This window comes from Glycine soja, chromosome 6 (genome assembly GCF_004193775.1).
Source record: "Glycine soja cultivar W05 chromosome 6, ASM419377v2, whole genome shotgun sequence".
Classification (NCBI taxonomy): domain Eukaryota; kingdom Viridiplantae; phylum Streptophyta; class Magnoliopsida; order Fabales; family Fabaceae; genus Glycine; species Glycine soja.
In genome coordinates, this window is record NC_041007.1 from 5810981 (window position 1) to 5838980 (window position 28000).

At 35.5% G+C, this 28000-nt stretch overlaps 1 protein-coding gene across 3 annotated transcripts; it reads right to left on the bottom strand.

Moving 5' to 3' along the window:
* Window positions 1–6: 6 nt before the first annotated feature.
* Window positions 7–27999, bottom strand: LOC114415046. 3 transcript variants are annotated; one of them, XR_003667306.1, is made up of 37 exons: window positions 27028–27999; window positions 25805–25937; window positions 24900–25178; window positions 24611–24778; window positions 24295–24510; window positions 23569–23663; window positions 22119–22293; window positions 21078–21502; window positions 18620–18743; window positions 17122–17196; window positions 16942–17013; window positions 15921–16058; window positions 15245–15398; window positions 14431–14798; window positions 13030–13493; window positions 12057–12395; window positions 11447–11671; window positions 10703–10793; window positions 10112–10189; window positions 9592–9882; window positions 9268–9465; window positions 8150–8638; window positions 7734–7895; window positions 7222–7551; window positions 7039–7121; window positions 6819–6923; window positions 6093–6321; window positions 5411–5770; window positions 4820–4921; window positions 4260–4403; window positions 3610–3698; window positions 2828–2910; window positions 2605–2720; window positions 1336–1421; window positions 954–1053; window positions 544–750; window positions 7–407 (listed from the first exon to the last, which is right to left on the bottom strand). XR_003667306.1 is itself a non-coding variant. In XM_028379550.1 (36 exons), the coding sequence occupies exons 1-36, from the start codon at window positions 27801–27803 to the stop codon at window positions 685–687; spliced, it is 7428 nt and encodes a 2475-aa protein (XP_028235351.1). In that variant the 5' UTR covers window positions 27804–27999; the 3' UTR covers window positions 7–684. The 3 variants fall into 3 exon arrangements, 1 of the variants encoding a protein (XP_028235351.1); XR_003667307.1 differs by having other exon boundaries at window positions 25805–25932; window positions 27028–27232; XM_028379550.1 differs by having other exon boundaries at window positions 7–750.
* Window position 28000: the final 1 nt, after the last annotated feature.

A 28000-nucleotide genomic window follows, 5' to 3' on the forward strand; every position in this document is an offset into this window, starting at 1 on the left:
CAGGGATAAATATAATTGAATCGGCAGATCAGGCAAATATGATCCACCTTACTTTTGATTAATATCGTTGTCTTATCGAGTGACACTCGTAAAATCGAATTAATGACATCTTTACAACAACTAACTTTGATACATTGAAAAATGCTCAAAAATCATGTACAAATGTTCTATTCTTAAACATCATTATTTTGCTAAAAATTGTAGACTTCTCTTTTCCGATGCCGTATTAAAGAGTAACTTTCCTTGGCTGAAAGAGAGTTCAATTCCATTGAGTGCTTAAGAAGTTCATGTATCGTTGTTGACATTCAGATGGTCCCAAATTTAGTGTTTGCATGGGATTCAAGGATAAAACTGCACCAATTTCTGCGTAGGGCATGTGATGATTTATCTCCACCAATCTTTCAAACCTGGCAACAGTAGCAGTACCAGACAAATATGTTGGACCAACTTGGATGTTTGTATATACCTCAAGATCAAGAAACCCACTTCAACAAAATCTAGGGACTGTGAAATCACTGAAAAAAAAGAACTCTTGATTCTTACAATTAATACTTGATTCCCATTGCTTTGGTTCTTTCCACTTCTCTTCGGAAATGGTTATGATCTTACTCCAGCTTTGTAGACATATATGTTGAATTAATGGACCAAAATATGCACTTTGGACAATCAGCTTCTAGCAGTAGGTTACATGTACTGAGCCAACCACTGCTTACACATATCTAGCACGGGAAGTGCATTTGCATGCAGTGCCTGCAAGAAGAATGGTATTAAGTTAAGAGAAATTGAACATTTTATTAGCAAAAATACATTCTACAGACCATGAAAGCGGTAGTAATATTAAAACACTATGTAAACCTCACTTGGCAGTTAATAGAGCTTATTAGTTAATTTTCCATTGGAAAGTCATGAAACATGAAAACAAAGGTGGAGGCCAAAATTGATAGAAAGTTAACCTGATGAGCAACATATTGAACATCAGCAACACTTCCACTCCGTGAAGCAATTTGGAATGCACTTTTTAAACGACCACAAACTACACAAGCAAGAACCTTCCTGCATGCCCAATTCAAAAATAAAATAAACATGTTACAATGGTTGCTGAATAGTTGCAGGGAAAAAACTATGGAGAAGGCACATGGCATCATGTATTGAGAGCATTGTAGCTACAAACTGATTGTCTAGTTCTTTTGAAAGATGGCAATAGACATAAGATTTTCAAATTTTTGTACCTAAATTTTTTTATGGAATTAAGAATGATTTATAAAAATATCAGAGAATTTTTTTATTATAAAAAATCCCAATTAACAAAAAAGAAAAATAGATAAAAGCCCTAACCTGTGGCTGCTAGTTAACATGTCTATCAGACGGTCTGGGCGCTCTTTATGCTTATTGGCGTATACATTTATTGCAGCACCTAAGACCTGCATCATTCAGAACGTTGAAAATATTTCTTAAAGATAAGTTCTCTGGTTACAGTATATAGACTTCCCCCCTGTAACAGGACCAAGAATCACTAATAATAAACCATAAACTCAAGTGGTAAGAAAAGGCACATTTCAATTTCCTTACCTGTTTTGACAATATAAAGCCTAAGTCCATCTATGCCACAACCTCTTTGAAGCTATTTTATAGAGTAAGGTTTTACCATGAACAAAACAATAATTTAAAGCAATATAAAAAAACTGGTGGTGTGATGGGCCATTGACACACATTTACAGGAGAGGAAAGAAACAGAAAGATAGGCCTAACAGGAGAAAAGGGAAGTTGGTTATGAGAGAATGAGAGGAAAAATAAGGGGGCAAGGATGGAAATAGGATGTCGGTTTTTTGTTGTAGAAACTATATTTTTAAGAGAATAAGGGATATGTCATGTGGAGGAGCTTATTAAACTTTTATTCATGGGCTCTATATATAGAAATAGAACTAAAGTGTAACACAAAATTCAAATATTAACATTACCTTAATCTTAAAATAAAACTGAACACATTCTAAATCTAAATGATAAGAATAACATCCTTATCTTTATTTAAACTATCCTAAAATTTAAAACATAATAAAAATTTCAAAAACCTAAATTATTCAAATTCAAATTACAGATATTTAGGCATATATTTTCAACTGGATGAAAGGGAGTGAAGGAATGAAAAAATTGATTGGATTAGAGAAATGACTAATAATATGGAAGGCTGGCAAGAGGGAATTGGAGAATCATGGGCAGAACGATGAGAAGAATGATGTAGGGAAGGAGCTGAAATATGAGGGAATCATCAAAGAATTTAGGAAAGACAAAACCTTTGAGCAGGAGGAGTGGCACTGTGTCCAGTGTTGATTCCTGTTTTCCATGTTCCTTTTTGCTTCTATTTTCCCCTGTATGTCTTGCAGTGTCTTTTAGGGTTTTGTTAGAGAACACCTCTAGTGTAAGGAACTGAAGTCCATTTTTCTTAGTGGAATTTTACCTTGAATTTTAGGTCTATAAAGCTTGTAGAATCAAATACATTCGAAAATAGTTATAGTCGTTTAACTTTTGAGCCACATTAAATCATTCAACTGAAATTAAAAAATCTCTTTATGAGTAGTAGAGAAAATGAAAATGTGATTAGATTACCTGATCCCAGTCATCGTCATCTATTGTGCCCTTGATGTTTCTAAAGAATTCTGTCAATTGGCTGCCTCTTTTTCTCTCAGCAAGAGATGCAGCAACACCGGCATATATATCAACAGCTGCATGATACAATACAAAAAAACTAGCTAAGTATGCCGACAACACTTTGTGGAGCTAAAAACACAAGACAACAAAACCAGATTGTAAAGAGGAAAATCAATGTTACCAGGAAGATTGAATTCATAGATCAATTGGAATGCCAAATCAAAATTCTTCTCAACAAGAACCTCTGCAATTTTACACCTTCGTCTGAAATTTAAATACATCATGAGTATTTGTAATTATTGTCATTATATAAAACCATGAAATAGAAATATTACATGTCACAACAAGAGAAAGCATTCGCATTTGAATGCATGCAATATGGATAGCGGACAAATCCAAATAACATTCTACAGATAACCTTAGCAGTCATTAAGAACACTAATGATGGTTGACCCTAAAATTATCAAATGACTTAAAAATTCTATATGAAAGTACAACATCAAAAGATACTTGAGATGGAAGATTAAATTCTAAGTTGTTCTAGAATCCATTTAAACAAAAAAATTGTTTTAATCAAACATCTTAGGTTTTAGGATAGATGCTTTATGACAAGGTATCAAACACTTGCCACCCCCATTCTTCTAAATAATGCTATTTCAGCATAAGGTAGGGTGGACATGTGCATTGTCCACGTATTCTTGAGTGAGGGAACATTTTAAATATTTAAAAAATATTCATGTGTTTTCACCCAACAACTTAAGCTTTTACGCAAGTTGATTCAATAGTCAGTTTGAAGTCCCCTATAAATGGTTTGAAAATTTCAGGAGGGTTTATTTTAAAAAGTTGTTAAAAAAAATACATTCCCAAATTTTTTACTGTGAACTTTCAGGGGATATCAAACTAACTCCAACAAAGAGAAATGGATGGTCAAAGTTACTAAGTAAAGCTTAAAACTAGACGAACCTAAAAGTTTCTGGATCATTTGGATTCCCAAAAAGTGAATGTTTCCATTGTGGTCCCTCTGAGTCATTAAAGGATTTAACAACTTCAACCTACAAAACACAACAAATCTGCATAACCATAGGATTTGACAAACAACTGTTGATGAACATATATTAAACAACAGAAAAATTAAAGTGAATTATTCAAGTAGTCCAAAACAAAGAAGCATACATTCCATGGAAAATTATATTAATAAGAGATAGTGCCTTGTCAAATCAAAGCTTCCCAACAAAAACATGTCTACAACTAAGCAGCCACATGTATTTGCATGTTCTTTCAAAGGCATAATACTGTCCATTACCATATACATTGCAAATGTATTTTTTGTTTGTTCTCTGTTGGTTACAGTTAGTTACTAGTCTGTTAGAACTAATTATAAGTGCACTATGGTTAAGTGCTTGTGTGTATAGGTATAAATAATTTCAGCTCACCTAACATTGGTGGCTTTTTTTATTCCATCAATTCAATAAGAACTTTATGTTTTCTTTCTGTCATAGAAATCTATTAGTCTCTTATGTAATTAAGTTACAATATTGGTTTGTCATATTTGTCCTCAGAAACCAATTACTAAATCAGAGATTTCAGTATTGGGTTTGGGTATATCCAATTACCTGGATTGATACCCGAGCAGAAAATTTTACAAGACCTTCTTCTGTAAGCTTTTCAGAGGCACTTTTTCCTCTAAGTCCTTTTGTGACAACCTTAGTAGATTCCCCACCTTTGTGCCTTGCAGACAATCCTTCATCAAAGTGCATCTATATCAATAAGCAAAGAAACACAGAATTATTAACAAAGAACAACATAAATTAAACAAAATTGTGATAATTGATATATAATAAGGTTAATTAAATATCTTTTTATGATTTGTTGCATTATGTTCTTTTAATAATATTTACAAGTGCAAGGATCTGAGGGTGACAGTTGAAGGCCTCTTTTAACTTCGTAAGTCAAATAACAAGGTAGCCAAAACAGAGCATATAGAGAAGAAAAACACAGAATTCAATATTCCTGTAGTTACAAGAATGCAACTTAAAAGTAAAAAACAAGTTGTTTTAGAAAAGCAAGCCAATTACTAGTGATATATTCAATAAAAATAAGCATAAATATCTTGAGCATGCTCAAAAGTTACCATGCTACCTTTCCTTTTTTTAAAATCAAATTATGGACATACCTTGGCATGTTCCAAATGTCTAATGGCTTCCTCTTGTGAAGAAGAATTCACAAACAACTGAATGCAGCAGAGTCCAGCAGCAACATGGTCATTTTTTATTACCTGAATATTGTAAATCATTAGAAAACTAAAAAACCTCCCTTAGAAAAATTTTAAAAATGTTATAAGTTATAAAACATTATATTCAAGCCTGTCATTGTGGTTATGAAAATTTTCATTCCATGCAGAAAATAAAAGTTCCACAAACAATATAGTTTTGTTCCATGCAGGAAATTTTGTATTAACCATGTCGTGTTCTAGTAATGGAAACAACCTCTTTGCTTCCTCGGATAAGGTTGTGCATGAAGGGAAGTTATTAAGTATCCCAAAATGAACACAACATGATTAATATACTGAGCAAATGAATTTGGAAGGGGAAAAAAAGAAAGAATTCCAGGAGCCAAGAGCTTCTTGAAAAAAAACAAAGAATCCAAGTATACAACTCTAAATTGCTGTTTGTGTTCTAACAAAAATAGGCAGACACAATGCTCTCCAAATATATAAAGAAGGTTACTCCACAGTAAAATTTTAGCCTTGCTTCCAATTTTATACCTGAAACCTGTATAAATAATTGAAATGCTTGTGAGTTTCACAATAGAGGCAAATACGAGCAAGGGCTGTCACTGTATACTGATTTACTGCATCCTGGGATTGAGTTGATGACATTCTAGTTGAAAGGACTTCCTCCAAAATAGGCATAGCACCATAAACAATGCATAATTCACACAGATCATCAATTGTTCCATAATCAGTTGCCAAAGAATCTAGTCTTTGGGGTGATGAAGAAGACACTCCACTCGTGATTGATGGTTGTGGTGGCGGTGGGACCTCATCAGGAGGAAAGAACAAGGAGCAAGCATCATGGTAATGACCATGCCTAAACATAAAAGCAAGCAACTGCTGGCGTGCATACTGCAAAATTTGAAACAATTAGGAAATCCAAAAATTTCAAGCAAATTGTAAAGGTTAGAAAGCATTCTGAATATAATAAGATTATACAATATATACACATATATAGCAAAACATAAATCAGAGTAAAATCTTTTAAAATTTTGTTTAATAAAAAAATATTTTTAACAGTAAAACAGAGACTAGCTACATAAGCCCAATAATGTATGAACATTTTTCAAAATGATGTGTAGCTATTTAATTTGACCAAAGATAAAGCAAACTGTTAAATTTATGAGAGCATTTGTTTTCCATTTATTTGCAGATAAGGGAGAGTTACACTCACCTCTTTCAAGTAAGTAACACATTCAGTATATCTAACATTGTCCAGGTTACTCCGAGGACCATCTTCAAAATCTCGACTATACACAGAATTATTATTTGCAGACACTTGTGATCGTCTTGACCTCTCTGAACGGGGAAATGTTGATGGCATGTATAAGATGTTGAGATATGAATCAGCAGAAAGAGAATCATCCAAGATTGTGGGTGCACTTTTAGCCAGGTGTTCATACCTGAAGCAGAAATATAATCAGTTTTTTTTTTTTTTTTTTCTGTGCAATGACCAGGATCTAAAGGTGTCTGCACTTCCAATTTTTTCCCCATTGGTTTCCTTCCTTTTCCCATTATCCCAGCAAAAATTGCAAATACTTTAAAAAAATTAACCAGCTTTACCAGTCAGAAGTCAAAGCATAAACATATTTAGGATTTTAATAGAGTACAGGAAAGCACATGATTAGATGCCAGATAACTTTTTGCTCAAATATGTAACCTAGACAGCCCCATTTAGGTGCAAAATTAGCAGCACTCCCAGCAAAATCCAGTTACCCAACCATCATGTTATCTAACTATCCGAACAACACCTTTAACCAAGAAAAAAAAAGAATATAAATTTGAACAGAAAAATAATACAAATGTTAGAGACATTCTTGACTCTTGAACAAGATATAACAATAAAAACTCTAGTACATTACAGAAAAAAGACAACTAGCATAAATGCATAACATCTTACATAGAACGAACAGCTGAAACATCAACTGGTGGGCCACCTTCTATTGTATTAATAATCTCAAGAATCACAGGTCCAGGATCACCCTTGTGCAATTGAAGAGCTTGCCTGAAATGAAATAGATATGATATTTAATTGTGCTTGAGTCCTGTCACTAAAAATGATTCAAAGCCTTGATGATGAATGAGCAAAAGCATTATCACAAAAAAAAAGGTTAACCTACTTAAATTTCACACGAGCATGTCCGTAGCGCTCCATCCGAATTAATGCATGACCCCATGCATTCCACACTGGGAAGACATCAATCTAAAGGGAAATATTCTTTCTTTAAAACTCATAATAACTTAAATGTAGCAGTTCTAATAAATAAATAAGAGTAGGACTGACAGGCAGGCAATTGGTCTACCTTACACTTTTTGCAGGTGTACACAGCCATGCTATACCGTTCATCTGCAACCAGCCTGTCACGCAGACGGGCGGATGACTGTCCATCAGCGATGTCATCAAGAGAAGCAGCAATCCCTGATCCCAAAAGGCTTTGGAGAAGCTCTGCACGACCCAGCCAGACATCTGCCTGTGACAAGATTTCAGATAGCTCATCTGTGGATTGACTACCCACACTGGAGCTACCAGCATCAGATGATGCATCATCAGTATCTCTATTTCTATCCCAATTACTTGGCAATTCACTACCACCCGTGAGCTTTCTTAGCAGGGATTTAGCATAAACTAGACCCTGCAAATTCAACGTTAATAAATGCATTTTTAATTACAAGCAAAATACTATTGATGGACATTCGCAATGATGATGTCATCTTACTGTGCAAGTAAAACAAATAAACATATTGCTCAAGACCCATCATTATTAACCACTGATGAAAACTAAAATCAATAAATTACTCTATTCCCATTAAATACCTGGACAAATGTTTCTGTAGCATGATATGCTCGCCCAATTGTTTCCATAGATGCATTCTCAGGCAACTGCTGAGAGCTCAAGACATTCTTCATTTGATTAATGCACAAGTCAAGGGCAATTTTGGCAGAGACTGATTCATCAGAACAAAGACCAAGCAGTGCCTACAAAGTGAACACCCAAGCATTTAGCAGAAACAAAATGAGATTTATAAAAACAATACAGGTATATCCTATGAAGACACCAAGCAACAACAATCGCTTCAGTTATCACTATCAGCACCCAGTGACTCCCAACTAGGATGGCTATAATTATATCAGAGCTTAGAAATGCAGAAATATTCTATGAAGTGACAAAAAAATAGCAGTAAATTCTGAATATGATATTTTACTACTAGAATATCAACCCAATGCTATACCTTGAACAGTGTAATGTCAGGGGCACTTTCATATCTGTGAGATGAACGAATGCTTTCATCTTTTAGTGGGTCACCTGTAAGCATCCATTCCTCAGCAATTGAAACGGAAGGAAGCCGCTCTTGCCCATCTGTTGAGAAAGATGAAATACGGTCCTCTTGTATTCCAGTCATTGCTTCCCAAGCAACTCTATCAGAGGGAGACAATCCAGAACTTTTTCTTTTCCTATAAACATCTTTTGGAGCATTTTTGTCCACAGTATTTTTTGGAGCCCATGAAAAAGCTCTCCGAGCCTCTTTTTGTAAGTTACTTAGACTGCTTGTAAAAGATGATCTCTGTGGGGCACCTGATCTTGTCTTCTGCTTTGGTCGGGATCCTGAAACAGATATGCGATGTTCCCTAGGAGGCGAGCTGATACTGACAGCAATAGCCTTAGTTGCATATGTAGTAATTACATGGTTGTCTCGTAGAGAAGGAAACTCCTTTAATATCTACAGAAGTACCAGCAAACATTACATTGAATGAGAGACAAGTAATCTTCTAGAACAGTAAAGAATATGTTGCATAAAATTACAAATTATAAACAAAAACTAGCCATACATAAAGGCAAGGGTATCCTAAATGCTTCACTATCATTGCACATTTGCGTCTACGAAATTTCAATTCTGTTTTTCATGAGGCTTCCAGTACCATTCCTAAACAATATTGTGTTGGAAAGCCGTCTTAATTGCAGTCACCCCTAGCTCACCTTGGTTGTGGCCTCTTTGGAGGTTACCTGAATTGCAGCCTAAAGAGTGGTGGTTTAGTCCTACATGGCTACATCAACTTGAGATATGGCCAAATTAAACTTCATAAGTGGGGGGCAACCCTCACCTTACAAGCCGGTTTTGTAGGGTTGTGTTAGGCCCAAACCCATATTCTAAGAGATTGAGAGATGGAGGGATCATTAGGGAAGATCAAAGAGACAACTTTAGGGAGGATTTTACAATGTGTTACCATCACACATTTTACATGCATTACAAGATCTTGATTTTGACAACTTTGCTATGAATACTTCCAAATAAATTAGTAAATGGAAAGGAAAGCATGCTAGTGAATATTGAAGCTAAAATTGAATTACCAGTGTAGCAGATTGCAATTGCTTTCTCATCAGTAGCACTTCCAAAATCAGATGAGGATGCTCATGCAGGGAAGAGCACCTTTGCTGCCATGGCAAGGGCAAGATAGCCAGCACACGAAGTCCTAAAGCCCATGAATTAAGCCGGGAAATCTCAACATCAGACAGATTCCCTTCTCTTCGCTTAAGGAAGAAGTGAACCTTCAAATAATGCATAGTGAAATGGTCATTTGAGATGAGGACGGAGTTAAAAAAATCTACAAGGACAGTTTAAAGAAATTTATATAATTGAACAGGGGGAAGATAGCTAGATAAATGCTTGATTACAAGAAGTTGCTTTGACCGCAAATTGGGTAAAAGCTGCATTGCACCCATAGCAACTGGCAAAGCATCATCTGTGTCCCTTAACGAAGAAAGAAAGCGTGAGGCTTCAGCTGGCCCTCCTCCATTAAGAGGATCAGCTGTCAGAAGCTTCACAAGCTGCCGCCCCTGCAATTCTCTCCGTAAATCAACTGATAATCCTGCACTTTCTGCCACTTTAAGTGCAGCAGAAACAGCTCCTTTTCCAGCTAACCTAAGTGCCAGCCCCTCTGGATCTTCCTTGCAATCTGCTTCAACCTGAAATACAAACATATTTTAAGGATATGAGCTGCCATAAGAAAAAGGGAAATCGAGAAAGTGAAATATGTTCCTTGAAAGCTAATATATTATTGACATACCACTTACAGGCAGTTCTAATTTAAGCTATCATGTACACAGACAAAACAATATAAACTTCTGGAAAAAATGATAAAACTGGCATGGCATTTCCATATCAGAGATGTAACAGTTCACAACAGAATACAACCTCCTGCCAGCTTGCATAATGATCATCTGCACTCAATATGTGGCTGTACCTCTGCAAAGCTTGTTTCATTTGCAAAACCTAAATATCACAACGAATCATGTCAATTAAGACTAAAAGGCATGGGTATAAGATATGCGGAAAAAGTTAAAACAAGGGTACATGTATGGGAGGAAGAGTATATTATGTATAAATATAAAAATGAATAAACAATTAAGTCATCATTTCATAAATAAATGTAGTAATGCAAAATTCCTTAAGAGGGCATAGGATTTGAAGAAACAAAGTTGCAGTTTATTTAATTTAAAGCAAAAAATGATCTTTTGCATGGCTGCCTTGTACGTGAGTGATGTCAAACTCGTTGCAATTCTTGACCAAGATGTTCCCAAAGGTATTGAATGTAAGAGAAATAGTATTAATACCATTTCTCTTACATTTAATAGCAAAAATGTACCCATGTGCACCCAATAGCCTACATCAGGTACGTACTTTGTACAGATACATAAACCATTTAAGAATATCCAGGAATCAAAGCATAGTAGCAATATTGATATAGCAATAGAGTATTAAAGAAGAATAAGTGGATAACTTCACCTCTTTCCTTGTAGAATCATTCTCAGGAAGATGGCAGCTGCACATTGTGAGAACATCCAAAGCAGCATCTAATTCCCATGAGTGCACATACCTATTATAAATTTTGAAATTAAAAATTGACATCACAGGATAACGCAATCTAATAATTATCATAATTATAAACATGCAATAAATAAAGAGAAAACATTTGAAAGTGTTAGGTGGACACGAGAATAATGTGTTTTACTTGTGAAAAATGAGGTAGAATGGACTGAATTCCTGACCATTTGGTCATACTTAAGCTGTTAGGTGGAGGCTTAGGAATGGCTTCATATTTCTAACGGAAGGAATTGCCAATCACAAGAGTACCCTTGAACAATGCAAGCAGCACACTCTTTCCAACATAATATTATTGCTGAATGTCAAATGGGCCAGAGTAAAAGCCTTAGGCCACTCTCTTTTAAGTGGGATCCACATGAAATTCAGCCAATAATAGTTTGTTGAAAAGATTATTTCAAATAAAGCGTTGCTAGCATTTCCTATAAACCCTTAATCAGATATATAAATTTTCTTCCCACAAAATCATGAAAACCTTAGGGCTACTCTCTTTTTAGTAGGATCCACTCATCCACATGAAATTCACCCAATAATAGTTTGTTGAAAAGAGTAATTTAAAAAGTGTGTTGCTAGCATTTCCTATAAACCCTTCATCAGATACATAAACTTGCTTCCCACAAAATCATGAAAAGGAAATTATTTGCAAACCTCAGTGCTAATCTAGCAGCTAGCTGTTTGTCTTTCAACCTTAGGCAATACTGCCAACTATTGCTCCAAATATTACGTCCTCCAAATCCTTGACGCTGTGCAGAATTTGAATGGATTTCTTCTGTTCGTTCAATGACTAACTGAAGAAGCTGATCAGAGGCCCCATTCCGCAGAAAGCGATCCGAAAGTGCAAGAGCATCCATTAGCTTTCCTTCATCAATTAGTCTAAAACAGAAGCACAAAGAACACTGTAACATGTAAATTGCTAAGAAAGGCAAGTCATAATTATTTAAGCACAAAAACTATGAACAAAGAAAATACAAGAATATTCAGAAAATTGGTAGACACAGATCATGGTTAAAAGCATGCATGTTCTCTACTTATACTTACCCCCATTGTCTTTATCAAACAACACAATTTAATAAAAAGGTTTAACAATGGCATTCTAATTTGAAGTCAATGCAAAGTTCAGATTACAAGAATGAAGCTAAATTGCAATTAAAATGGCATCACTAATAACTAATATGAAGTAACATTGACTAAATCAGGGATGTTTAATGAAACTTGAAAAAAAAAACTATAGTTTGAACAACAATTTGAACTATAATACCGTTCCACTGCCTTTTCATATGGTTGTTCATTATCCCAATCAAAAGAAAGGAAAACTGTGGTGTCAATTTGAGCAGTTTCAGATTTTGAGGAATCAAGCCAGAAATCTGTGGCTTCAATCCCATGGCTATTTAGGTCTGTCAGAGCTACAGGGATTGTACTGCTACTAACAATGTCATCAGCGTCTGACTCTGTCTCAGTGTCATGTTCACGAACTCTCTTAACAGAAGTTCTTGCTTCAACATTGCCGTCATCGACTGTTTGATTAGCAGTTACAGCAAATTCTGACACTCGATGGAGGTTAGTTTGCATCTGTATCCATCTGTTCAGAGTTGGGAACCTGCACATCAGGAGAAAAGGTTAAACTAATTATTCAATAACACTGTCTGATGGCATGCAACCCCTGTGGCTTCTTTTAAGTAAAAGAATTTATAGAAGATAAGAAGCACAATGAAAAAAAAATTCCATAGAGGCAAAATGAGTCCCCAAAATCAAAAAAGGGCACAATGCTAACATGAGATGTGGGCAAAGAAACGTATGGAGAAAATCTCTAGCATTATGCTCCATCCATAAGCACCAAAACCCCACAAAGAGATCACATTATGAAAGGATCTGAAATATTTCCTTCCATCTGAAAGGATTTACTAGAAAAGCTTCAGAAAAAGTAAAAACTACTATGACCTACTAAAATAATTCTTAATTGACATACCCCAACTCGTACATTCATCATATAAAGTTATGAAATGGTAGATGTATAATGTTATTTATATCTGAAAAAAAAAACTGTAAATTGTGCATTTGTGAACATGGTATACAAAAGAAAATACTTGATGAAAAATTTATCGCTATTAAAAAGAATAAGAGTTTTAATATTTTGCATTAATGATTAAGTATCTAAGAATATTAAGATTCAGACTAAACATTGTACATATGAAACTGCCATGCCAACCAATACACACACATAGGACTGCTACCTTTCAGATTGATCAAGAGCAAACTCATAAAACAACCGATCTGCATCAGGAGCCTGTAGTAATCCATCACTCAAGGAACTTGAAATTGATGAGCTACTGCTGTTGTACAGTATACTACTCCCAAATACACACGCTAAAACAGCCCTCACTGGGGATATTTTTGCCAAATGTTTCACCACATCCAACTGGAGAGGGTACAAAGCCACTCCAGGCGTTGCTGAAGAGCGGCAATAGCAATTAGGCTTTGCATCTTTTGATGAGGGAGACAACACTTTATTGTCAGAGCTACTTTTAGGGAATGTAGGAACAACTGGAATGCATGCCCATCCATGTCCAGACCGAGGAGGATAAACTGGAGGCACACATGCAGAAATCACCTCGTGTACAAAATCAGCATACATAATTTCAGCTACCTTCCCAGCTGCATCAGTACTGCCTCTTTCAAAAACAAGACGGGTCAAAAGCTGCAAGATAGAACAGTAAAACATAGGCAATCAAACCAAAGCTAAATATGCTCAATACATATAACACGAAAATTTATAATAAAAAAATGACACAAAAGGAGATGACTTCACAAAGAAAAACAAATATTAAACACTTAGCCTTTATTTATATGTGAGAGTGCTGAAATGGTTGCAGAGGTAAATACAAATATTGTCAATATTGAACATATGTAATAATAAAGCATGTTTTTACTTTATTTCAAAATAAAAACTATATTGTAAATATTGAACATATGTAATAATAAAACATGCTTTTTACTTTATTTAAAAATAATATACTTCAAAATTTTGCAAAATTCCCATGTGTTTCTACAATTGCAGTACAGGGTTTTTTTAACATCAAAGGGACAATTGTTTCAAAAAATTAAAAATATGGGCAAGTCGTGTTTCAAAACACAACTTGTGATACATAAATAGTACATACACGCACACAAATATACGTGTGTGTGTGTGTGTATCAATTTAAATTACAGAAGTTGAGGTTTTTTTATATAAAAAAAAAAAATCACAACAGAAGTCATGATGCAAATCATGACTATAAAAAAAAAATTAAAAAAAGGTCATGTTTAAAAATATGACTTTTGTAATTTAAATTAAATATATATATATATATATATATATATATATATATATATATATAACAAGTCATGTTACAAAACACGACTTACACTTATTCGTAAATTTTTTATAACTTACCCATTTCTGTATATTTTAAAAAAACAAATGTACAATTGCTGCAGTACAGAGGGGTCAAAGAGAGATAAGAATAACTTCTGGTTGTGAAAATAGATCTGATGTCATGTGCAACAGAAACTTGTTTAAGATATTCATAATCACAGTAGTTGTCATGTCTAAAATAAAGCACTGTCAAATAATTTAAATATTTTGAGAACCTTACATCCTTAGGCCACTCATAAACAATGGAGAAAAAGTTAAAATCATGAGTAGTATCAGTCCCATCAACTATATCACCAATTGCAGCAACATGAAGAATGAACTGTGACAGATAAGTCATGGGTTTGCCACTCAAGGGAGCAAATATTCTCTTCCCAGAATCTTTAATGTCATAACCAGTGGACTGCAGGGTAGACTCTCCTCCAGTAGAACTTAACGGTATTTGTTTAACAACTCTTAACCCAAGCCCAAGTACAATGTCCTTGTCACTGTTGGAAATAACACCCTGATCAGCATACAATCCTTCACCTCTAGTAGTACTTGGTTCAGTTTCTTCATCGGCAACAGCTCTTGCAAGGTTATGGAGCTTACCTGATTTTAGTATAAAATGTATTATAATCATATAAGTATATCACATGGTGAGTATTAGAGTAGTAGAAAGGGAGGTGCAGTATTCAACTGTATACTCACTTAACTATGACAGTTACCAAGTTAGTTCTAAGTTAAGTGTCAGTGTTAGTTGAGAGTTTGTTAGAAGGTTAGTTAGTAATAACTAACTGTTCTAGAACTCTATATATACTTCTCTTTGTAACAGAAATCAGTTGCCCAATCATAATAACATTTTCTGATTCTAAAAGTTCTTTCTCTCTTATTCTCTTTATCTCATCTTCTTCAATTCTGTTAAGAACTCTTTTAGTGAGCAAAGAGTCTACCTTATTGCCAGAATTAATATTAAGAAAGAAGAATAAAATACCCATACCTATAAGTATAAATTTTTTCCGAACAACAACACCATTAAAGAAGAAAGAAAGAGATACCACTCAAAAACTGCCGCTTGCCCATATGAGCATCTTCAATCATCAGATGTAGCAAAGCAAGAGCACGCTCCCTCTGCTCTTGCCGGTGGGACTCTTTCGATGATGTGATGACAATTTCCCCAGATAGGATTTCCTGAAGTGTTGGAGGATTTTCCTGGAGGAGTGAATCATATAAAAACCATAACAAAGATCACAGCCTTCTTCACAGCATTTGTATGTACTACTTTGGTATGGCATTTGTATATACTCTCAATAGGATAGGAGCATAAAAGTATAGGTGGAATTTTGGCGCAATCTCCACAAAATGTAAGGCGAAAATCACAATAAAAAGGAAATTGAAAATGTTAATAAACTGCAGATGACAGAGGGAACTAAATTTGCATTGCTCAGTGAGAGAGTATTGAACTCTAAATTAATCGCTCAGAGAACCTATGATACCGTGTCAGGCAATCACATAACTTCAAAAACTAAAACTGTTAACCGAGGCCAAAGAAAGTGTTTTGTATCTGCATATACAATCACCATAATGGAAATAACAAAAGCTAACATAGTAATATAGTTGGCTTGTGCCACTGCTTAAAATCAGAATAAGGAACTATAGCTTGCAAATTGTAAGGGACATTCTGGTTTTCTTGAAAGTGATTCTTACACCATTAAATAATATTCAAGTCCTCACCTGCTCCAAGAACTTCTGTAAGCGCTTCAGAAGACGCCCTGACACAGAGATGACTCCCACTTCAAGGATCTGATCCCAATACGTGGAGCCAACTTTGGGAGATCCTCCTGGATATATATCAGATAACATATTTTCGGCCTGCGCATTGTATGGATAATAAAAAAAAACAACATGAAGTCAACAGGACAAAAGCTTATAAGAGTAAAGGACCAAAGAAGGATTAGATATCAATGTGACTCAACAGCTTATCATGAAAATAAAATTTGCCAAGTGGGTTACATTCTTGGTAAAAAATTACCTAACAGTACAATGAATACTTCTACAACGGTTAGTTCCAGACAATATGAAAAATTTTCCTACTTTTTTTACTCTAACATAACAATCTCTCCCTTGTTTACAACTTCCAAGTTCTTCCATAAAAAGAAGAAATAAAACTAATGACAAGAATTGGCTTCACCCTATTCGTTAATGTATGTTGAGATCCTCACATCGACTATAGATATGGCTAAAGAACTTATAAAAGGTTTGGACAATCCTCACCTCATGAGTTAGATTTTGCGGTTGAGTTAGACCCAACCTAAATCCAATATGGTATCAGAGCCTACCATAGATCTGATATGGGCCACCATCAATTGTCCGAAGAAATACCTGGTCTCGTAGCTTTCTCAATGCAATATTAAAAAATTCAGTCCTACAATCTTAACACTCCAGTTGTCTAATCCTAGGTATGAGAGGTGTGTTGAGATCCCACATCAACTATAGATATGACTAAAGCATATAAAGGCTTGGACAACCCGAAGAGAAATACACATTCTACAACTAGTCAACAAGCTTTTCTAAACCTACAATCCGTAAACTTCTACAATGTCAATCAAGTCCTTAATTAGGTGTGTCATGGCAATCTCTTTTATTCCTACTTGATTTCATCTTGCCATTCTCCCTTCCCTTTAGATAATCTAATTTCTTTTGTCAAGGGGGAAAAATAACATGAGTGAAATATATTGAAGAAAGATAGCAGCACCTGTTTAAGTAATTGCAGAGACATCTTTGCTGACTTAGCAGAAGTTGCAGCAACATCAATACAAAGAAGAATCTGGCAAGAAATTCACGTTCTCAGAACGAACCATACACAAAGCATTTTGTCCCTTCTCAGTTGAAATAATAAAGTCTAAATTGTTCTCTTAACATTTTAAGCACTTACTGTAGCCAAGAGACCCAACTGGGAGCATAAAGAGGAAAAATCTAGATCCTGTACAAGGGACACCACATCATCAACCTGCATACATGCAACAAAAGTATATGTATTTCTCATTCATGACAAGCAATTAGAAACCGTTAAGAATGTAATGCAAAGAAAGTCAAACAAATTATTGCAACCATGACTAGTCTCAACTGAGTAGGTAATACTGAATCAAGAAGTATATTTTGTTACATAAAACAAAAGGATTGGATAATTTGAAAATGATAACAGCATCTACATATCTTAGCATATAATACAAAACCCATAAGAATTACGCTCATTAAATTGCTCCATACATCAAGAAAAAGAAGCAAAAGGGTGTGGAGAGAGACAAATCATACAGACCAATGATTTGGGAAGGGGGTATCCTGCCTATCAAGCTTACAGCTTATGACCATTTTAACAACCAAAAATAATAAAATCATGCCTCACACTGCTCTTTCTCCTTAGTTGTGTTAGGTGCAATCCAGTTTTGAAAGAACACAGCACTTCTACGTTGCAGTCACCTTACTTTTGAACAATCTCTTTGTGGTTATTATGATCACTGCGTATAAGCAATTTTTGTTGGTTAATTATAAATGTCTTGGCAGAATTAGTGCAACTGGTTGGAGCACAACACGCATGAGGGTGTCTCCTTGCCCTTAAATCTGCTATGGAATATGACCATAATTTTTTAGCTCCTGTTTGGTGTCTGCCCATGGATGTTTTAAGGGTTTAGCCGTCTCTGATATGTGGTCTACCTACTCCAAAACCTTTCCTACAATCATAGGCCTTCACAAGACTAAACTTAATATCAAACATTCAAACCCTTGCCATTTCTTTATCAAACACCAAACTTCGCTTTTGTTTGTAGTCATCCTCCAAAGCAGGTTCAGTTTGGGCACAACTTTCCATGTATATTTCATTGTCAGTCTGCTACTATTTTATGGGCTAATCTGTTTGGAGCACTTGGCAATTACCATGAGTCCTTTGACCTAGGGGTAGTTTCTCATAAGACGTTTGAAGGGTTTTGTCAAGAATGAGAAGGCCAAAACACTATAGTAGTGTACAATTTGTGTGGTTATATGTATTATTTGGTTGGAAGAAGCCAACATTTGCAAGGTTGTCTTGTTGCACTTACAAAAGGTATAGGGTAGGAGTGTTATTAGGATATCTCATTGCTGCTCTACCCAATTTTTTAAAGTAAGCTTCTCTGTCGCTTTGTATACAGAGATGAATTGAATTTTTTAGCTTCATTCACCTCCCCTGTGGTATTTTCATTTTTCTTCTCATTGAGTTTCACCTCATGCCTCAGAAAAGAATGGCAACTTGCAAGAAAATCACTTTCAGAAATGTAAATAGCATCTAGTAAAGGAACACATGAGGTAAATATTGCAAAATCAATTACTAGGTCCTGCACAAATGTTTCAATAACACATTGATATGACAGAAAAACTCAATCAAAACCATAAGAACATACAGATGGTGTTTTGCAGGCACTATCTACCCATTCAGCTAACTCAAGAGTAGCTTTATCTTCGGCAGATAATGAAAATCGATGAACAGCTTCTTCTCCTATATCAAACTTTGCTTTCTGCATGCAACTGCAGAAGAAAAAACAATATCAAGTTTTTGGAGACAAAAAAGACCAATTAAGACATAAGTACATAGAAGGAGGACAATAAATTTTCCCAAACAACAAAAGAAAGAAAACCGGTAATAGAAAATTACTCCATAGATATTTAATACTCTTAGCAAAATCTATTACAGAAGAACCAAGACCAAGAAAAGAAACCAGAACTAAAAACTATAAATTGCATCAACAGGGAAGAGTAAATCACTCTCTCGCTGCAAAGTGCAAATGCAAGAATAAAAACTCCCATCATTTAGTGAACTACTCTCTCCATTCTTTCTTATGAGACCAACTAACTAATTCACAAAAATTAAGAAATTAATTAATTTAGTTACTAGCATTAAATTTGTCCTAAATTTACATATTTTTTCAAAATTACCCTTAATATGAATGAGATATACTCTTATTCTTTTTTCAAATATTTTTATTGACTTTTAATCTCTCTCATCAACAATATATTAATTGCCTTAATTTTTATTGGCTATGTATATGAAGGGACAAAGTACAGTTTCCCAAAATTCTCTCTATACAAGACAAAGTTAGACTCCAAAAGATCCTTAAGACATCAATGTATTCCCACATGCTATTTATAGACCTCAGAGAAGTAACTCATAAATACAGGTATTTTTATAAAAAATAATAATAATAATAATAAAAATAATGCAAAAGACATTCTAGATTGGTTCTTATAAAAATGACCAAAGTCCCTGAACATTTTCTCCGTTACCACTTTTAGTCCCTACCATCAGACAGCAACGTTAATTGGTAACATGACAACAATGTTGCTAGCTCAGTGACTTGTCACATCATTTTTATAAATGGATCATCATCTTGTTAAACCTACTTGAACCAAATTGAACCTACTAAATAAATTAAGGGCCTGTTTGGGGTGATTTTTAGTTTTGAGTTTCAAAATTTTTAAAAATAACAACCAGTTTTAGTTTTTAAAAAAATAACCAATTTTTAAAATATGATTAAATTTCAAATAAACTCATTTTGAAAGTTGCATATCGTATTAAAATTAGTTTTTAAGAGTGTTTTTGTGTGTTGGTGACAACAATGGTAATAGTGGTGATCAACAGTAGCGGCGACGATAAAGATGTCAGTGGTGGTCGCGGTGACAGTGGAGGTGACATTGGTGGTGGTAGCCAGTGGTGGCGACGTTGGTGGTGGCAGCCAATGGTGGCGACATTGGTGTTGGTGGTGGTGGTGGTGGTGGTATTAGTGATGATAGTGGCGGCGACATTGGAGGTGGTATTAGTGGTGGTGGTAGTAGTGTCGGGGGTGTTAGTGGCGATGGTGGTGGCAATGAAGGTGGTGGGGTGGCGGTGGCAGCAATGTTGGTGGTGGTTGTAGTGGCGGTGATAGAGATGGTATTGTTGGTAGTGCTGGTGGTAATGAAGGTGGTTTGTTGGTAGGTGATGAAGGTGGTTTGTTGATAGTGGTGATGGTGGTGACAATGACGGTGGTGATGACATTGAGGGTGGTGGTGGTAGCAATGCTAATGATGATGGTGATGTCAATGGCAACGATGGTGGCAGTGACAGTGGTGTTGGTGGTGACACCAAGTGGTGGCGGTGATAAAGGTAGGCGTGGTGGTGTTTATAGAAATGCTGGTGACTATGGTAGTGGTGGCAATAACGAAGGTAGTATTGCTGGTGGTAGCGTTGATAGTGGCAATGGTGGTGACAACGATAGCGGTGGTAACAACACAAAATGTCATTGTCAAATGTGAGAAATGTGTGTTTTTAAATTAAAAACCAAATTCAGAAAACCTTTTTTCTTGGTTTTGAAACTGAGTGTAAAAATATTTTGAAAATGATTTAAAAAGCATTTCAGCTCCATTTTTGCCAAACACTTTTTGTTTTGAGAATTGCATTTGAAACCCAAAAACTCACAACCACCCCAAACGGATCCTAAGGGACCAAAAAAGTATTTTAACAAAACAAAAAAAAAAGTTACAGTGACTATCTCGTTAGACTCCTTGATGGCATAACAAGTCACTGGATTACCAACGTCATTGTCACCTTAACCGTTAATGTTGTTACTTGACAACAAAGATTAAAGGTGTTAACAGAGAAAAGGTTCAAGTACTTTGACCAGTAAAAACTTAGACTAGGGACTAAAAGCATAAATTTGAAAAAGTTTAGGGGCCAAAAAGATAGCAAACCCTTTCATTAGCAAGAGAAAAAAGTTAAACAAAGTTATTGTGGTTATGCACCTTTCATGTGTTCTCATTACAGTAAAATAAACATTTTGTTGCACATTAATTGTATTTTATGCATTAGAAATGGGTAAAACTCACAGGTTGAGTAGCTTGGAGGGAGCTGCACGTAACACTGTTAGTGCCTCTTTCCATCTCCATTGGCGTTCAGATAATGGTAGTAGATGCTGCAAAATTGACAAACGCCATTCCCATTCTTCAATGAAACGCTTTGAGATTGAGATTCTCCACTCAAGGGCCTGTCTGCTGGTTGTGCTTACACCATCATCTAGTGTGTTTTCTAATTCAATCATAGAGGATGGAATATTATGACGCAATATATCAAGTAGCAAACCAGTAAAAGATATAACCATTTTATTCCCCCTTTCACTTCCAGTTGAACAACTATCTTCTGAAGACCATGCATTGGATAATTTAAAATTGCTTCCTGGTAATCCACAATGCATCAAGTTAACAGAGATATTATCCATATGCAGCATTGAAATGATGACGTTCACCATCAAAATCTACATCATTGAAAAATTGGCATCAGATAAGTACGGTATAATAATAACTGGAAAAGGAAATTATTAGTCTTAGAACATTTGATATAAACACTTTAAACATCAGAATTTAAAGAAGATCAAACATCATGTAAAATGCAAAACAATGTCACACAGACCCTTTTCTTTAGATGAATCATACCACATAAAGATTACTTGATAACTTTTACAACAACTAGTCACTAATACATGGTATGTTATATCCTACATAAACTTTTCCCTTACATTTATTTTAATGAAAACCAATTAACTGCAGGATACAAATACAACATATTTTTTTTTTCAATTTTAAAATGGAAGTAATATTAGAGAGGAAGAAAGAAAGGCAATTAGCAAAATATCCTAATACAGCACATAGCACTCGCTACTGGAGAGATGTTTCATCTAAGTCAGGAGGGAAAAAACAATCCCAAAAGAAAAATATAGAAAAAATTAAAAATACATGTGTGGACTGAGGAGGATAAAATTATGAGAAAATCTTGGTATACAGAACTACATGAAGAAAACTGCTTGCAATGATCATCATCCGGAGATGGGACCAATTAGACAAATTTGAAAAAATAACTGAAAAGGGACTAACCTTGCGCGGAAGATTACTAATTGCATCCAAATGGTTCTGCAAGTCCTTTAAATGAAATAATGGCAAATCTTGGTGGGTTTCAACTTCGCCAGACACACTCCTTTCCATTGCTCCTAAAGCAAGAACAGTTGATTCTAAAGCATAACGCATATGCATGAGTTCTATATCTTGCTTCCTATGTCAAAAGAAGGAAATTCAGAAAAGCAAATAAGGCTTAAAGAGCAAAATAAACATCATAGTAATCATAAGAGATTATGAATTTGAATGCTTAATGTCAAGAAAGTGTGGCCACACAAGTACGGCTTACACCCAATCCAGGCCATCAGATTACTTGTCAATATGTGCAAAAAAGTGGTGATACAGTTGAGACAAATCCAAAGGCATATCAAATGGTGCAGAAAAGATCTCACATCAACTAGAGTAAGGCCAATGTAGTCCTTATAAAGCTTGAACAATCCTTGCCTTACAACGCAGTTTTGTGGGGTGAAGCTAGGTCCTATACCCAAATTCTAAAATGATATCAAAGTCAATCCTAGATCCACTATTGGGTCACCCATACTTGTCTATGCTCTATATGTCTACTCCTAGGCATGAAGTGTTGTTACTAGGGCACCCATATTTGTCCACACTCCAGATGTTCAGTCCTAAGCATGAGGGAGGGTGTTGAAATCTCGCATCAACCAGAGATATGACCAAGTCCTTATAAAGCTCGGGAAATAATCACCTTATAAGTCGATTTTGTAGGGTTGAGGTCCTAAGCCCAAAATCTAAGACTTACATGTTAGTTAGGATAGTTGATTGAAGAAATAAGGCATCTTGCCTATAAATAGGGAGGAGAGAGAGATCCATTGTCTAAACTTGAGAGAATTGTGACCTTTGGGCATTGGGAGGTGCAAACCATTGAAGTTTAGCCATGTCAGTTTTTTTTCTGTAAATTGAGGAGTTCTTCCCTGAATTCCCTGTTGTTAAGTTAATATTTAATGTTTCTCACTGTTATGATACCAGTTCTATCAGCTTTGGACTTTGAAAGATATTTTTATATATATATTCAACACTTTCATTTCACTTTTCTCTTAAGCTCTTTATAAAATTTCCTTTTCCTAAAAGAAAAAAATAAATGAATGGTACATCTAGGATAGGAAATAGATTTCTTTCTTTATTTTCCAATCAAAATGTAAGTTTATTAAGTACAAACACGCATGCAAACAAGACAACAAAATGAATCCTCACTTCTCAGTACCAATTGACTGGTTGATTGTTTCCGAAATGAAAATATTTCTAAAAAGTATTCCTTTTCTGGTTAATCTTTATGAAAAATATACTCTTATAATGATGTGTCTTACTGAATTGACAAACAAACTCAGTACAAACAGCCACTTGGGAAATATCTGTCTTAATATCAACATGACTCTAAAAGCAAACACTGAGAGAAAAGACATCATAAGCACACCTCTTCCTGGCTTCTACAGTAGAAGCAATTGGCTGCATACTGATCAAATCAATGGCTTCCTGGAATTTTATGCCTGGAACAACATCAAATAGTACCTACAGAGAAGATGATGCTATCATATTTAACATTCAAATTTCATAGTATAATAAATCTAAAATAAATTCTCAAATATTTCATTAAAAAATTGATGTTATTATCAACTTTTGATATATTTTCCTTTAAAATAAAGGCTGCAATTTTATAGTGATTAAGTTCTATTTAAGGCTGAGTAATTGTCCTTTATGATTTTACATATCAACAAACATAATCTTTCCTAATCAATTCTCTTTTCATCAATAAATATATATCCGCTATGTAAACGTCAAAAGTACAATATTGTCAAATAGCATCGATAAATTTGCAGCCACATGATAGTTTACACACTGTTACCAAAATAAAGAATGAATGTATGTTACCATCCAAGATCATTGTAATTGTAATAATAAAAATAAAGGCAGTCCCAGCAATTGCTGCTATACTTACCATCATGTAAAAAAAAAAAGCATAAAGTTCAAATATTCAACCGCATCCCATAAAGAAGGAACTAATTGAGTGAAAAGAGGAATAAGATTACATATGAGCAAATCACATAAGTAATTTTTTATATACAATTGTAGCCCTTCCAAAGAAAGGCAAGAACTCCAAGCATACTGATACAATGCCCATCCATTTGACATAAAGTATTACCCGAAGAGGACTCTGGACCGAAAGTCGTTCCAGCACAAAATTCTCAACAAAAGGATCAGAATAAGTATCTTCGTCTCTAAATTCCAGTTGCTCTTTTCCAGAAAGCATTAATGAGAATTTTGAATTCCAAGGCTGGCCAGAATTCACACAGGCAACAAAAGAGGCAAGATCAAGCTGATAACACAAGGTATCACATAAATGCTCCACACAAGTCATCTGCCAGAAAATTAAATCAGTTTTTTCAGCAAAGTTTCCCACCTTTTCATTCATTTAGTACCATAAAAACACATTTTGAAACATGAAAGGCGAAAAATACCTCATCTGTTTTATTACCATAAGGAGAAGATTCTTCAAGCCGAATAACTTGTGACTTACTTGTCCAGAGAAGTTGCATTAATTTCCTCCGTGCTGCTATTTTACCAGCCAAAAAATCCCAACCCATGGTCGCTACCAAAGGCTGAAGTAGTGGAAACAATTGGAGGACCTGCCACAAACAAGAAGTGCCTAAGTAGGGAGACTTATGTTGGAAATTCATGTAACAATTGATACAATATCAACTTTTATACAAATGAAGATACATAGAGACAACAAAAATGGGTACATACATTGCCAGCTACATCCAGCTGCTCCCTCTTCACAGCAGACAGGGCAGTATCCATAATACACTCAAGAACATGTAGTCCAGAAACACGAGCATAATGATACATATCTGTCTTGCAATATCTGATTACCTCATTCAGGAATAATGCCTTATCATCTGAATTCTTACCAGACTTCACTTCTTCCAAATATCTTTGAAGACGTACAAGAGGATGTGGAATGAAGTTTTCAGTTTGAACTCTATCCATTTCAATCTCTTCAGACAATAACTCGTCATGAATGCTCTGAAGAAAAGCATTTAATATAAAAACAAACAAAAAAAATCTTATTAAATGGCTATAGGGGGGCTCTATAGGTTTAAACTTGTATTATCAATGGTTAGCCACTTTTTTTAAATAAAGGAATAGAATAAACCCCATAATAAAGTGAAAAACTGAACTGATACGAGTGATTGTGGAATCAATTTCTCCAAGTTAGTTTCATGGAGGGAGGAAGAGGAAGACAACCGAAAATGTATTGATGGTTTTCAGTAAAGGACCTTATTTACCAGAAGTTGGAATGCTTTAATAAATCATCAAAATGACTCTTAAAAGACCATACGCATTTCCAGAAATTTCTGCTTGCCTGAACAATGGTTTAGCATGCTTTCTTTAACATGAGGTGTTTCAGAATTATATGATTCTTATTATTTTGTGATTGGGTCACTTTGCCACTTCCTGAATGTTAATTAATTTACATATGAACAAGCTTAGAGATAAAACTCTTGAGCAATGAAAGAATGTGATAAGATAAATAAATCCTATACCATGCAGCAATCGAAGTATGCTACTAACGGAAGGCTTTGTTAACATAATATCTTCAGGAAAGAATTATACAAATGAAACCCTAGGAAGAAAGAAGGGAGACTGACCTGCAACATTTGAACAATATCACTGCAATTTGATGAAATGGCTTCACTATAAATCTGTAGCAATTGATTGCGCGTGTCCCCAATCTTCTCACTTCTTGATAAGACAACCTTCAGAAGATCTTTCAAAACTATGCTACAAAAGAATTAGAAAACAAGCGGGTATGAACATCTAGGACACGAAAATGTTGCAAGGGAACTAAAAAAGCAAATATAATACAATTAATTAAGAAAGAATAAGAAAGATCCTTAACTACTTAAAAACAAATAAAAGAATGGCATGTGATTTATCATTCATTCAAGACACTGATTATATCCATGAAAAAGGGAGGAAAAGCCCAGAAAAACACAGGAACATTGTAAACTTACACGCAATTGGATAGGAATTAAATATTTCCATGAATCCTCCAATTTGGAGAATAGGGTTTGAATTATTGAATCTTTAAGGGTGCTTAATCATGGGTCATGACTGGTTTTACATGAATTTAAATTTAAATTACAAACATTCAAAAAGACGGGTACCCTTACAACTGCTTTCTCGAGCTACGTTGCCTCAGTGTCTTCTTTTACTTTTTTATTTTTAGTAAAATTTCCTAACCTCCTCTCCTCCCAAACATACCTCAACTCCTTTCTTTCTATTATCCATTCTCCTTTTTCCTAAATAATAATGATGATTTTGAGAAAAGAGTCCACCATACCATTGAACATACAACTAAATAAGAATGAATTGAATAAATATACATTATTTGCTTACTGTAGAAGTTTTCATAGTTCAAATAAAATCTAGAAACAAAAGTACAAAATCTATTCCCAAAATAGATTTATGGCTTCCTGTTCCTGAAGTTGACGATACACCATTTTATTTTATTCACTCAATATCATAAGGGATTCTCCTAGTGTGATAAGGCTTGAATTGCTGGGTTTTTATTTTTATCAACAAATGTTAATTGTTAGCTTTTGTTAGCGATGGGATTCGAACCAGCGACCTCTCCCCTTTCCCTTCTCCCTTCACCACTAAACCAACTTTATATCTCCATGTTGTTGTTGTTATAATGTCAAAAGGGAAACTAATTTCTTCATTAAAGAATAATCCGAATTCCCTAAGCAAATGCATGCATATCAAGTTCAAAGACAAAAGGCAGGGACAATTCACTAGACAAGAAAGACATAAAACAAAACCACACAAGTTGCATGTGTTTGCAAAAGGGAATGAAGTAGGGGCATACCGGTACTCAGATTGCTCCTCAATTCCATAATCAAAATGCAGAAACCGTATATGAGAAACAGCCCCTTCTGCATCACCCGATTCAAGACTCTCTCTCATAGCATCCAAATGAACGACCTGAACCGTCCTCTGTATCCCGCGAAGCACCTTAACATCCTCCTCTTCCAACTCCTCACTTCCCTCACCCGAATCCTCACTCTCCCAGTGCCTAATTTGCCTGTGTACATTCACACAGAGCGCGTCAAAAACACGCGCGTGTTCCAAAATCAACTTCCTCAGACTCGTAAACTCTGCTTCTTCAACCACAGTAGCAGCATTCCCATTCCCACTTCCGATCCCGTCAATTTCATTTTCACCATCCGCGTCCACTCTCAACCTCTTCACGCCCAATTCCAAAACCCTATCCAAAACACTCCTACAATTCCCCCATTCTCCATCACACTCGGACACTAAATCGATCAAATCCTGAACTAGAAGCAGAAACTCGGCGCGCAAACGCAGCGTTTCCTCGTCGAAGTTCCACGCGGAGGAGGCGTTGTCCATTTGCAGCAATTCGAGCGTGGATAAGAAAGTGAGAAGCGCGGGAGAGGGACACGAACTCGACCAAGCGACGTTGGGAACCCGACCCGATCGCGCGACGATGGTTTGGAGGATATCGCGGGCGAGGTCGCGGTTTCGCGCTCGGAGGGCGAGGAGGACGCCGCGCAGGGGCTCGAATTGGGCGAGGTGGAGGTGGTTCGCGACGAGGCGAGAGAGGATTTCCGTTTCTCTCCCCATTGTGCTGCGATGATGATGATGATGATGATTGCGATTTCACTGCATCGGAAGCTGCTGGGTGAATTTGAGGCGTGTGAATTTTCTGCTTGGCTCGCCACAAGATGAAGGTATGAAACTGTGATGATTGGAATTTAAGAAAGAGTGAGACAGAAGGGTTGGAACCTGAAATGAAAAGAGTATGAAACTGTGAGATGTCC